Source organism: Colletotrichum orchidophilum, assembly GCF_001831195.1.
Source record: "Colletotrichum orchidophilum strain IMI 309357 chromosome Unknown Scaffold_62.1, whole genome shotgun sequence".
NCBI lineage: Eukaryota > Fungi > Ascomycota > Sordariomycetes > Glomerellales > Glomerellaceae > Colletotrichum > Colletotrichum orchidophilum.
In genome coordinates, this window is record NW_019173018.1 from 31906 (window position 1) to 44696 (window position 12791).

The 12791-nt window shown below is 56.2% G+C and overlaps 4 protein-coding genes across 4 annotated transcripts; 2 read left to right on the top strand and 2 right to left on the bottom strand.

The window, feature by feature from the left end:
* Nucleotides 1–336: 336 nt before the first annotated feature.
* Nucleotides 337–3362, top strand: CORC01_07624 (myb-like DNA-binding domain-containing protein; the record flags this gene model as incomplete). Its single annotated transcript, XM_022619259.1, has 4 exons — nt 337–409; nt 527–981; nt 1038–1620; nt 1675–3362. The coding sequence occupies 4 exons, from the start codon at nt 337–339 to the stop codon at nt 3360–3362; spliced, it is 2799 nt and encodes a 932-aa protein (XP_022474171.1).
* A 1273-nt stretch (nt 3363–4635) lies between these two features.
* Nucleotides 4636–9084, bottom strand: CORC01_07625 (hydantoinase B/oxoprolinase; the record flags this gene model as incomplete). Its single annotated transcript, XM_022619260.1, has 10 exons — nt 4636–5645; nt 5708–6097; nt 6162–6252; nt 6313–7324; nt 7387–7764; nt 7833–8304; nt 8371–8587; nt 8647–8738; nt 8797–8959; nt 9016–9084. 10 exons carry the CDS (start codon nt 9082–9084, stop codon nt 4636–4638), a joined length of 3894 nt encoding a protein of 1297 aa, XP_022474172.1.
* Nucleotides 9085–9822: 738 nt separating this feature from the next.
* CORC01_07626 (aminotransferase class I and II) lies at nt 9823–11169 on the bottom strand (the record flags this gene model as incomplete). Its single annotated transcript, XM_022619261.1, has 3 exons — nt 9823–9938; nt 10006–10816; nt 10870–11169. 3 exons carry the CDS (start codon nt 11167–11169, stop codon nt 9823–9825), a joined length of 1227 nt encoding a protein of 408 aa, XP_022474173.1.
* A 396-nt stretch (nt 11170–11565) lies between these two features.
* On the top strand, nt 11566–12584 carry CORC01_07627 (uncharacterized protein; the record flags this gene model as incomplete). The annotated part of the gene is made up of 2 exons (XM_022619262.1): nt 11566–11917; nt 12001–12584. 2 exons carry the CDS (start codon nt 11566–11568, stop codon nt 12582–12584), a joined length of 936 nt encoding a protein of 311 aa, XP_022474174.1.
* Between the last annotated feature and the right edge of the window lie 207 nt (nt 12585–12791).

A 12791-nucleotide genomic window follows, 5' to 3' on the forward strand; every position in this document is an offset into this window, starting at 1 on the left:
GGCTCCGAGGGGCAGGGGAAGGAAAAAAAAAAATCGTTGCGATTAAGTGGCTGAGCGGGGCAAAACGCATGGACCATGTTGCATTTTAGTCGGACTGGCCAATCACGAGCCATTCTTTGCTGGGAAGCAGCGGTCGATTTTTTTGAGAAATCGCTCCTTCCTGTGTATCGGGAGTGACATCTTCTTTGGGGCAGATTATAAGGGCATCGGCGGTCGGATTTTCTCCCAAAAAGTTTTTCCGCCTCAGTCCAAGAACCGTCAAGATCACGACTAGCCCCCGCCATTGAGCTGCACGGCGACTAGACCGACCTCAATAAGCTGTCTCCGTGCTTCTCGATGCTCATGGAGGGCATTGAAGCTATTGCCGAGTCGGCTCAGGCCGCCAAGCCTGAGGCGCACTCGCCGACAGGTATGCGCTTGACTTCCCGCCAGCCCACCTGGCAAAGATCTTCACTGAATTCGGACGACTTGCACGCACCCCGAGGACGGCTTCGCAAGCGTCGCAAACGATGCTGACTTGCCGTAGTAGGACCAGAAATGAAGCAGGAGTCCCCGACTGTCACGACCGATCTGGGCGAGACCCCCCAGTTTCCACTGAAGCGACCCCGCGATTCGAGCGCAGATGGCCCCGATGCCGAGTCCAAAAGACTAAAGGTTGACGAGGATCAGCCCCACGAGCAGAACCCAGAGCAACCACTAGAGCAACACCACGAGGAGAACCACGACGAACATGCGTCTCTCGATCTCGGATTTGACATGGACGCCATGATTCAGGGTGTGATGATGGACATCAGCAACGAGATGAACAACGAAATGGGCAAAGTAGACGGTTTGGACAGCGTCGCGGACGTAGATATGACGGCAGATCACTTGGCGTCTGTGTCGCAAGACTCTGCCCCGTCAACTGACACACACGCCATCGTTCTCTCTGAGCCTTCGGCTTTGATGAGGCGCATTACCACCTCCTGTTTGTCAAACTTTGTACGTGGCGGTCTCGTCAGATCTGGAGGCGCCGCTAACTATTTTCCAATTCCTAGGCCATGCAGCTCCTCGTTATCATGTCGCAGCATGTCTACCATGACGTGTACCAGCAGTTGCAAGACAGAGAATCAGATCTCTGCAAGTCCTTTAGCACACTAAAGTCCCTCCTCCGACAAACTCGATCGATCTACTCCACGACTGACCTTATCTTGGACCCCGCGATGCTGGACTTGACTGCACCGGATAACTTAACCGATATCCAAGTCGCCAATCTCGCCAGCTTCTGTTGCGAACTTTTCACATTCGACAGCGAGCATCAACTCAGCTCAAACGAGCTCTTGGCTCTAGAGGACAAATTTTTCACCGTCTTCCCGCCTAGTGCCGAGGGCATTTCGCACGACATCTCCGAGCTCTTCCTCGCAGTCAAGACACAGCTAGTCATCGAGTCCGTGACATCAGCAAATCAGTCAGGGCCTGTTGACCAGTCGATTGCTGAGGCGTTCTCGTCTAGCTTGGAAGATAGACTACGAGCGAGACATGAGGGATCTGAGCTGACCGCTGAAGAGAGAGCTCTGGTGACATCTGTGGAGGAGCGCAAAACGTCTTTGATTACTTATGCATCAGGCCTCCCAGATACCGGTACGTTGCCAATTGCAAAGGCTGTTGGGGTCACAACTAATGTATTGAGTGTAGTTCTACTGAAAATCGGCTATCCGGAGGAAGACCTCTTTCACCAACTGAACGTGTACCTTCGGCAAAAGTTGCAGTCGCTCTCCGGACTGGCGTCAAGACACGGCATCGATCTTCCTCAGCTTATCACGAACGGAGACCTAGACGCATCGATGCCACCTGATCTCGACGACCTGGGAATCTCATCATTACTGGAGGCTACAGACGGACTAGTTGCGCAGTATCTCCCCAGTGAACCGGTTGATGGATTGCCCACCGAACAACCGCCAGTTCCGACGACTGAGAGCAGTGTTCCTCCTCCCGAACCCCCCGCGACTGCGCCCGAAGCTGCTCCCCCGGTGCCGGCCACAAACGGTACCACGACTGAAAGTCAAGACTCAACGAATGACATTCTCGCACTTGTAGCACAGAGCACACAGGAGTACGTTCGAACCACACTCAACAACCTGTCTCCAGCGCCCTACCAGCCAACCGTGCCCACACCGACGGGAGCCGCCCCGGTGACGCAGACGACATATCTCTCGCATCTGCAACAAACCCAACAGCAATCGCCATACTACGGCTACCCTCCACCAGTAGAACAGCCACCACAACCTGCGACTCATGAGAGCAACGAAAAGCTACCTCCTAGTCAGAGTTTACCCAGTGCCGTGCTCTACGATAGAGCTCGCCAGGCTGCATTGAGCAAAACCAACAACCAGCAAAGACGGGAAGGCACCACTTCGACAAGACGCCCATGGACTCAAGAGGAGGAAAAGGCACTTATGACTGGTCTTGACATGGTCCAGGGGCCTCATTGGAGCCAGATCCTTTCTCTGTTTGGCGCAGATGGCACTCTTTCCAACATACTCAAAGACCGAACTCAAGTTCAGTTGAAGGACAAGGCCCGCAACTTGAAGCTCTTCTTCCTAAAGACAAATTCGGAGATGCCGTATTATCTGCAAGCTGTTACAGGCGAGCTCAAGACACGGGCACCCACACAAGCAGCCCGCAAGGAGGCTGAGGAGCGAGCTAGGATGAATTCGGAGGAGGAGCAAGCTCGGGTACAGGGTATAATGACACTCGCGGGCGGACTGCAGCATCCTCAACATCCTCACCACCCTCAACACGCCCAACACGCCCAGCATCCTCAGCTGCCACAACATTCACAACATCCACAACACGCACCACACCTGCAGCAAAACAGGACAAGTGTGACACCAGCGACTGCGCCAAGCACGCCCTTACAGTCTGCAGCCCAGATCTCGCATCATGTGGCCAGCCACGCTACGACACCAACACATGCTGCTGCATCGGGGCCACCCGCAACACCGGCCCAAGCTACGCAGATACATGCTCGAGTTCTGCCTGCCTCCTCACCGTATGCCGCAACTGCTGCCCAGCTATCCCAAACGCCCCACGGCCTGCCACAAACTCAACCACAGACGCCGACGCATTCTCACATCCAGCATCACTCTCATCCGGGAACGCCGCAGCCGCAGCACCATTCTCAACAGCCGCAGCATCAACCTCATCAGCAGCATGTTCAGCCGCAGGTCTCCCAAGCTGCTGAGACTGCGCCCAATTACACAACTGAATCATCTGCAGCGGTCTACAGCCAGGAGAATGAAGATCTCAAGGAAGCAGCTCTTATGCAAAGCCTCAGAGAGCTTGAAGCATACAGCGAAAGCGCCAGCACTAGCGTGTCATAGAGTGACGACAGGATTATGGCTTCGTATCTTCATCAGCCCGCTGTCATCAATGATTACCTACAGAATTATTACGTCAGGAAGAATCACGATGGCACACAGGACTCACAGTAAGACAGGATTCAGGCTTGGAGAATTGGGCTTTGTCCTTGGGATACGCAGAGAATACCCTCGGTCCGAAGCCTTACACAAAACACCACCGTCCTGTACCTTCCAGGTCAAGACCGTCGTCAAAAGGAGTCGCCAGAGTGTGCATCCTAGCGTAGGATGAGGCTTTCAAAAGTCGACATTCTCATTACGAAGAATTATATGTTACATATGGGAAGGCATGCTTACTGTCTATATAGTAAGTAGTTTCTGGAGTAGAAAAGGGGAGGCAGGGGACCGGACACCAGGGGAAGAAGAAAAGAAAATGGGAGGCACCAAAAAGCGATTTTTTGTTTGCTCATGATACCACGATTGATAGAGAGGATAGGGCGACTGGCGAATTTTCGCCTTCTTTTAAGTAAGGGAACAGAGAATTGACTCCATAGCGAGATGGAACGAATTCAGAGCAAGGTTAACTACAAGGTTTTATGCTCGCCACCTCGAGTGACTTGACCACGTGAAGGAAGAATGATGGGGCTATACAACTCAGTCTTCCCACTTCTTTCGCCGAAAGCAGGTGGATGGTGTAAGAAAGAAAGAGTTGAAGGTACATGAGACACGAAGGATGTATGGACTAAAGTCAGACAGTACCCTTTCTGCTCATAGACCAGATTTCCAAGACCATCAAACGTTCGGTGCCGAATTTGCTACCGTTATCGACCCGGCTGTTACGAATACTCATCGAATGTTTCTACGTACTAGAGCGATTCATCCGGAATGTCCCGTAGGTCGGAAATCTGCTGGGCTGCAAGCTCGACTCGAGGCGGTTCCTTGGAACCAAAAGGTATCCGTAGGTGAGTGAGGTTCATCCAGAGACGATTACAATGTATGTAATTTCAATGGTGACGTGTTGAGGAGCCAAATTACGAAATAGGGAATTGCTCAGTATTGAGCATTACTAGGACTGGGAGCAAACTCTTTCAAGAAACCTGACCCTGAGCTTCAAGAGCGTTGCGGTCATAGTAGCGGTCTTCTAATAAACTGTGAAGTATTGAAGCATGGTCGTCATAGTCAGCCATCTCAATAATGCAAAAAAGTATGACAGAATTATTTCGTAAATGTACCAACAAAGAAAAATATCCCCCGAAAAGTACATAAAAAAGAGGAACCAGACGCCGCCCAACATACTCTATGCAGACTCCCCCATGCTCTGAATCATATCAACCGTCCCGTTCGCAACGCCCACAAACGCAGCCGCCGGCTTCTCATCCCTCTCGACCCTATCCTCGGGCCGTCCGTAGCCGCCGCCGCCAGGTGACATGATGACGATGCGATCGCCCGCCTCCATGTGTGCCGTGTTCTTGCCGCCGAGGTTGACGACGCGACCGCTCTTCTTGACCCACACGTTGCGGCCCCTCTGTCCGTCCTCGCCGCCGGCCATGCCGTACGGCGCAAACGCCCTCCGCTCGCTGAGGATGCTGACCTTGATCGGGATGCCAAACTCAATGTCCCGGATGATGCCGTCACCTCCCGTGTGGGCTCCCTTTCCGCCGCTGCCCTCCCGCAGGCAAAATTGGCGGAGGATGACGGGGTACCGCCTCTCGAGCGACTCCGGGTCCGTGATGCGGGTGTTTGTCATGTTGGTGTGCACGCCGCTGACGCCGTCCCACGTCGGCCCACCGCCGGCGCCGCCGCAGATGGTCTCGTAGTACCCGAACCCGGTCTCCGGGTCGTCCGTGCCAAAGGTGAGGTTGTTCATGCACCCCTGGCTGGCGGCGGCGGCGCCAAACGCCTTGAAGATTACGTCGACGACGCGCTGCGAGGTGAGGACGTTGCCGGCGCACACGGCGGCGTACTCGGTGGGCTTCAGGAGGGAGGCCTCGGGGACCTGGACGTCGATGGGGCGGATGGCGCCCTGGTTGAGCGGGATCTCGGCGTCCACCATGCAGCGCAGGGCGAAGATGATGGATGAGTTGCAGATTGCGATGGGGGCGTTCCAGTTGCCGTAGGCTTCTGGGCCGGTGCCATTGAAGTCGAAGACGGCGCCGCCGGTGGAGGGGTCGATTGTTACCTTGAGCTGGATCGGGGTGCCGTCGTCCATGTAGTCGATGGCCTCGAGGGGCTTGCCTGCCGTGCGTTTGTGGATGGTCTTTAGCATATCGCGGACGGCGCGCTCGGCTGCGCCCTGGATTTCTTCCACTGTTTGGGGCGTTAGTACAGGACACGTTCTTTTGTGTGGCCGAAGACTGTGTGAGACTTACTGTAGAACTGGACAACATCGAGACCGTAGTCCTCGATTAGGGAGTGAATCAGCTGGCTTCCTCGATGGTTCGCCGCGGCCTGCGCCTTGATATCGGAGATATTGTCGCGAAGACACCTGGTGCCGGAGCAGCCCGGGAAGTGCGCCGGCGCCATGAGGAGGTCGGTGAGTTCCTTCTCCTTGAAGACGCCACCCTCGACGACCTTGAATGCTTTGATGACTGCGCCTTCTTCCCACAGCTCCTTGGAGTTGGGGGGCATGGAACCCGGGAGGATGCCGCCAACGTCGGCATGGTGGCCTCGAGACGCGGTCCAGAAGATAATCTTGGTGCCCTCGGCGTTGAAAACGGGGGTGATGACTGTGAGGTCGGGGAGATGGGTGCCACCGCAGACTGTTGAGCTTTATTAGTGAAATGGTATTCAAGGCTGTGTGCGCTGGGGAGTTTTCCCCCTTACCCGGTGCGTTGGAGAGGATGACGTCTCCTGGCTTGAGGTTGTCGCCCCAGTGGTCGATTTGCCACTTCACAGCAAAGGCCATACTTCCAATCTATACCGTGTTAGTCTTCATCTTCACCACGATCTAGGTTTTTCCCTCTGCGAGACTTACCATGGCAGGTACGTGAGGGGCATTGGCCACGAGCCCGCCGTCGGGCGAAAAGACGGTGCACGAGAAATCCAGCCTCTCCTTGATGTTGGTGCTCACGCTCGTCTTCTGCAGCGCGCGGCCAGCCTGCTCCGCGACGCCCATGAAACGGTGGCCAAAAATAGACAGCTGGATGGGGTCAATGGTGGTCGTGGAGATGGTCTCCTTGGTCCCCACGGCCACGTCGATGACCACCGTCTCGGATAGTATCGTCGCCGCCGCGTCGGGGATGACTACAATAGTCTGCTTATCGTCCATGATGAGCGCCGGGCCGGCGATCTTAGTGTGCGGCGTCAGGCCCGCGAGGCCGTACACGGGTGTCTCGGACCAGCCCAGGCCCTTGAAGTAGACCTGCTTCGTCGTCTTTGCCGGCGGCGCGGCCGTGGCCTCGGCGGAGGCGAGCTCCTTGGGCCAGGGGACCGGGAGCTGGACCGTCGTCTTGCCGATGGCGCGGACGCGGTAGTCGTCGATGATGACGTCGCGACCGACGGGAAGGAAACCAAATTGCTTTTGGTGGGCGTCCCTAAAGGCCTCCAGGTACCCACCACCGGGCGCGGTCGCTGTCTCCTGTATCATGAGCGGGGTGTCGCTGCCCTGGAAGCGCATGTTGAGGTACCGCTCGGAAACGATGCGCTCCTTGGGGATGCGCTGCATAAGAAGGACATCGCCGGCCTTGCCGACGAGCTTGTCGAGCTCGGAGGCGAAGATGGGGAGGTTGGACTCGGTGTAGATGAGGGCGCAGGGGCTGCGATCCTCGCTGACGACGTCGGCGAGGGCCATGCCGTAAGCGGAGAGGACGGAGGAGTACTTGTGCACGAGGACGCGGGAGATGCCGAGCGTCTTTGCGATGTCGCAGGCGTGCTGGCCGCCGGCGCCGCCGAAGGAGGCGAGGTTGTGAAGGCCTGCGTCGTAGCCTTTTGCCTCGGTGAGGGTGCGGATGGGGCGGCACATTGATTCGTTGGCGACGTCGAGGAAGCTGATATGCTGTGTAAGCCTAAAGATATCACTCATGGGGGGAGTGCTCCTGCTTTCACTTACCCAGCTGCGACTTCTTCCACGGTCAAGTTGGTACTCTCGTCCTTGTTGATGCTCGCCGTAAGCTCCTCAAAGAGGCGCCTGCTGGCGTCAACATCCAGAGGCAAGTCTTCGTTGGGGCCAAAGATCTTGGGGAAGAACTCGGGCCTCACGCGGCCGAGGACGACGTTGGCGTCGGTGACGGTCAGAGGGCCGCCCTTCCGGTAGCAGGCCGGGCCGGGGTGTGCGGAGGCACTTTCAGGCCCGACCTTGAACATACCACTTTGCCAGCTGAGGATGCTGCCGCCGCCCGCCGCCACGGTGTTGATATCCAGCTGCGGAGTCTGGACCATGACGCCAGCTGTCGTGGTCTCGAAGACCTGCTCCAGCTCACCGGCGTATCTAGGGTGTTTTGTCAGAGTCATCTTCACAACTGTCTCCCGAGGAATGAGATTCTCGTTCATCCATACCTCGAGACATCGGTACTCGTACCACCCATATCAAAGCCGATGACGGGAGTCTTGTCAGCGTCGTCGTAGCACGTCCTAGCATAGCCGACGACGCCACCGGCTGGGCCAGAGAGGATTGCCCTCAGGCCGGACAGACCGGAGAACTCGACCAAACCGCCGTCGCTCTGCATGAACTCGCAGCGGCACCCGCTGTTGGCGAGGTCCTCAAAGCCGGACTCAAAGCCGGCAATGTAGCGTTTGATCTCGGGGGTGAGGTAGGCGTCGGCCGTCGAGGAGTTGCCGCGGGGTACGATCTTGACGACGGGGGAGAGCTCGGCGCTCGGGGAGATGTGGGTGAAGCCAATGTCGGCGGCGAGCTGGGATATGGCTGCCTCGTGGTCGCGGAAGGTGTAGCTGTGCATGAGGCAGACGGCTATGGAGCGGTAGCCTTCGTCAAAGGCTTCTTGGAGGGCCTTTCTCGAGGCCTCAAGGTCTGGTAGTTGATTGTGTCAGCTCGTTCTCGCTTCACTGCGAAGGATTTTCCCGAGGATGAGCTTACCTAGAGGCTCGAGTATCCGTACTGCTTCCCCGGTGACGCCGGTGACGAGCGCGGGGTCTGATGAGGTGTCGATGACCTCGGGCTTCTTGTTCTCTGACCATGCATCCAGCGTCACGCGTTCTGGGATTTCGATGACTTTTGAGTATAGTACATCGGGCTTGCGGATGGCAAGGTCGAAGAGTTTCGGTCTTGACTGGTTGCCGATGTGAAGGAGATCCTGAAGCAAGTGTAAACATGTGAATCCCCGAATATTGGCTTTAGTTCTTGCATCCTTACTTTGAGACCCTTGGTCACCGCAAAGACTGTACGCTCTCCCTTCCTCTCGAGGAGGGCATTTGTGGCCACTGTAGTTCCCATTTTGATGGACTCTGTGTACCATAGTCAGCGGGCGGCAAACGCCCAGTGAAAGTTTCATATTCTACGCACCGACACCTCGTAAAGAGATCTTTTTCCCCTTGGGATATTCCTTCCCTGTTGCCTTCTCCAGCACTCTTCTAATCGCCTCAACAGGGGCATCAGGGTAGTTGCTGGGGTCGACTGAAAGTAACTTGACGAGGATATCATCTTGACCGGGGACGGAGGCAACACACTGAGCCATTAGTTCTCGTTCACAGTATACCGTGCTTTTCAAAAACCAAGACTTACATCGGTGAAGGTGCCACCACGGTCAATGGAAATTCTGATCCCCCCCACGGGGCCCGGAAGTGAACCCATGATGATTAGTACTCTTAGGTTGTGATAGTGTCACTGAGGAATATCTAAAGTGTACAATCCTTACTCTTAGAGAGGTGAAAGGCTCAGTGGAGGAAACAAAGATACTAATGATCAATATCGGATTCAGAAAAGGGTTCAATGAAGCTGGATTTCGCGATGATTATACAAAGTCCCATGGAGGTTGCGGGCAGACTCTCGATAAGCCCAAAACGGCAATCATCCGACGCCTCCCCCACATTTCATCGCCGGAGCTCCCTCGGCAGGGGTTTCGGAGAGAGACAGGGTGTGTGTGCCTGTTGTCTCTGGACATTTCCACTCTGCGTTGGCTGTGGATGTTCCACTTGGGCCATCTCAAAAGTCGATAGTCGGACAAAACAGACGAGGTGGAGGCGGAGTGACGGAGGGAGAGCTCGTTCGGGATCTGCACGAGGATCCGATAAGCGATGCAATTCAACCCCTCAGTGTCTCTGCGGAGAGAGAAACGGTTATTGACGGCGGCAGGGCCGGTGGCTCGGTTTATCAGCTTCGGGAGGGGCAGCCGAAGGGCGGAACTCCGCTTTGTGGACAATGGTGTCAGGGTTAGCATCATCCTTGGTCTAATTGGTCTGGGACACTGGTGCTTTTACATTCAATCACGCACGCAGCGATTTCGGATATTTGGGTGAGTATGCTCTTTGACAGTGTAATGAAATCATCAAGAGCTATGCTATTGGCACTATGGGCTTGGCTTTAATACAATCATTCCACACTCCGGACCGTGTTATCAAGAGCCTTTGCAAAGTACTCGACATTCTTCTCATTCAGCCCCGCGATGGAAATTCGGGATGTGTCGGCCATGTAAACGTGGTATTTCTCTGTGAACAGAATTATTAGTACCATGTAAACCAGAGTGTTGTCTAGAAGGAGGAGGGAATAACAAACCTTCAAGGTGCTGAACTTGTGTCTTGGTGATGCCCGTGTACCCAAACATGCCGCTCTGCTTCACAATGTGCGACCAATCACCCGGCGTCTGCAGCCGGACCAACTCATCATATACCTTCTTCCTCATGGCACGGATGCGCCCCGACATGGTGACAAGGTCCTTGGCCCACTGCTCCTTGATGAAAGGCGTCCCCAGCACGGCCGCCGCGATGCGCGCGCCGTACGCGGGCGGGTTCGAGACCGTCGCCCGCTGCACGTTCTCCAGAATGGAGCTGACGGTCTTGGTTCTCTCTGCCGTGTCGGCGACGAACGTGACGGCGCCGACGCGCTCGCCGTACAGGCCCATGTTCTTGGCAAAGGACATGCAGACGGCAGCCTCGAGGCCGAGCTCGTCGACAAAGTGTCGGATCGCCCAGGCATCGTCGTCGACCGAGCCCGAGTTGAAGCCGAGGTAGGCCGAGTCAAAGACGGGGAAGATGCTCCTCTCGGTGATGACGGAGGCGATCTCCTTCCACTGCTCCCGCGAGGGGTCGCAGCCCGTGGGATTGTGGGCGCAGGCGTGCAGGATGACGGCCGAGGTAGAGAGGTCGGCGGCCTTCAAGGTAGCGATATAGCCGTCAAAGTCAAAGGCACGGTCTTTGTAGTAAGGCAGCTGCTTGACCTCGAAACCGAGGGAGGCGAAGAGGAGTTCGTGGTTGGACCATGTTGGGTCGGTGATGTAAATCGTCTTTATGCCAGTAGCGGCTTTCTTCAGGGCGAGTCCCGCGAGGAGGAGGGCGCCTGTTCCGGAAAGCGATTGGCATGATGCGACCTATAGAAATGGTTAGATGATGATTTGTTGGAGAGCTTGTCGTGAGCACTTACACGGTTCTCTGCGAACGCCTTGGTGGGGCTGAAGACAAGCTTGACGGCTTCATCGCGGAAGGGCTTGAATCCCGCGATAGGAAGATACTCGTGACCGGGCTCTCCGAGAGATGATTCGGCCAGTCTAACAGACGGCAGTATCCACGGCTGACCATTCTCGTCGCGATAGGTGCCCTGGCCGAGGTTGACCTTGTTTGGGTCCGAGTCAGCGACGTAGCGCCTGGTAACGTCGAATATGGCGTCGGGCGGGATGAATTCTGCTTGTTCAAAGGCTGAGATTTGCTGCTTATTTGAACCCATTGTGACTATCGTTTGATACTGTGAAATGCGATGAACTGAAGCTACAATCTCTTGTCGAGCGTCGAGAGTCGCGACGCGGGTATGAGTAGACCATGAATCTCGGGGCCCTAGTCGACTCGGAGTTGGAACCCGGCCAAAGGTCCGGCACCGGCACCGGCCTGAGTCGAGCTCGGATGAGGGGCCCGCGGGGTCGCAGTCCACCTTGGTGTAGGGCTCCGTTTGAGATTACCAAATGCCCCGAACCTGACAGGCCAAGTCCGAAGTCTGTCATTTCGGCGGAGTAACGATGTGGGATGGACGGGTCAAATAAAAGTAGCTAGTAATCCCTCTTGTGTAGGACTTGTAGATTTCGCATTGATACTGTCAAAATCATTTCTTTTTGCTCTGTAGACAAAGATGGCTCCTCGTGCCCCCCCTCGCGGCATCTATGCCCCCGTCGTGGCTTTTTTCCACGAAGACGAGACGCTGGATATCGAAGCCTTGAAGACTCACCTTACGCGGCTGGCAAAGTCGGGCGTGGCCGGCCTGGTCATCCAGGGGTCCAATGGAGAGGCACCACATCTGCTCCACTCGGAGAGACAGCAGGTCATCGCAACAGCGGCCGAGGTGCTCAAACAACACGGAAAGCCCGGGGCCGTCATCATCGCCGGCTGCGGCGCGCAGAGCACGCGGGAGACGATCCTGCTCTGCACTGAGGCCAAGGAGTCGGGAGCGGACTACGCCCTCGTCCTGTCGCCCAGTTACTGGAGTGAGTTTTCTCAAAGCCCCAAGCAGACGATGAGTCGTCGTGACAACCAGAGTGCTGAATCATTTCATTTTTGTGAGCAATAGCCGGCGCAATGCAGAAGCCCGTGATCCAAAAATTCTTTGACGACGTAGCAACGGCATCGCCGATCCCGATCCTCCTGTACAACTTCCCCGCCGTAACGTCGGGCATCGACCTCGACTCGGACCTCATCGCCGCGCTGGCGGCATCGAACCCCAAGGTCGTGGGCTGCAAGCTGACCTGCGGCAACCTGGGCAAGCTGCACCGGGTGGCGCACGACGAGCGTATCCCTCAGCCGTTTGCCGCGTTTGCGGGCAAGTCGGACTTTTTCTTGCACGGCTTGGTGGCGGGCTCGAACGGCGTCATCGCGGCGGCGGCCAACTTTGTGCCCAAGGTGCACGTCAAGCTGCTGGGGCTGTACGACGCGGGCAAGCTCGCGGAGGCGACGGAGTTGCAGACGAAGCTGAGCCGGGCGGACTGGGTGCTGGTGCAGCTGGGGGTCGCCGGGTTGAAGGCTGCGCTGGATAGGTATTTTGGGTACGGCGGGGGAAGAAGCAGGCGGCCGCTCGGCCTCGTTGCGAGCGCCAAGTTTGAGGGTGAAAAGGATACGGTGCTCAAGGACCTGGTTGATTTAGAGAGCTCGCTATAGGTGCCTCACTAATACCTACCTCAGGTAGGTAACGTAGGTAAGGTAAGGTACCTAGACTGATGGGATTACCTTAGATAACGATAAGGTACTGCAACTAGGTATCATGATGCGATAAGATATGTCTGTGAGCACCAGCTGGCGACGGTCGTGTTCCGGCCCCCTTCCTTTTTCTCCTCCGTTCACAGTTCCATCCATCTCCCCCCGTTT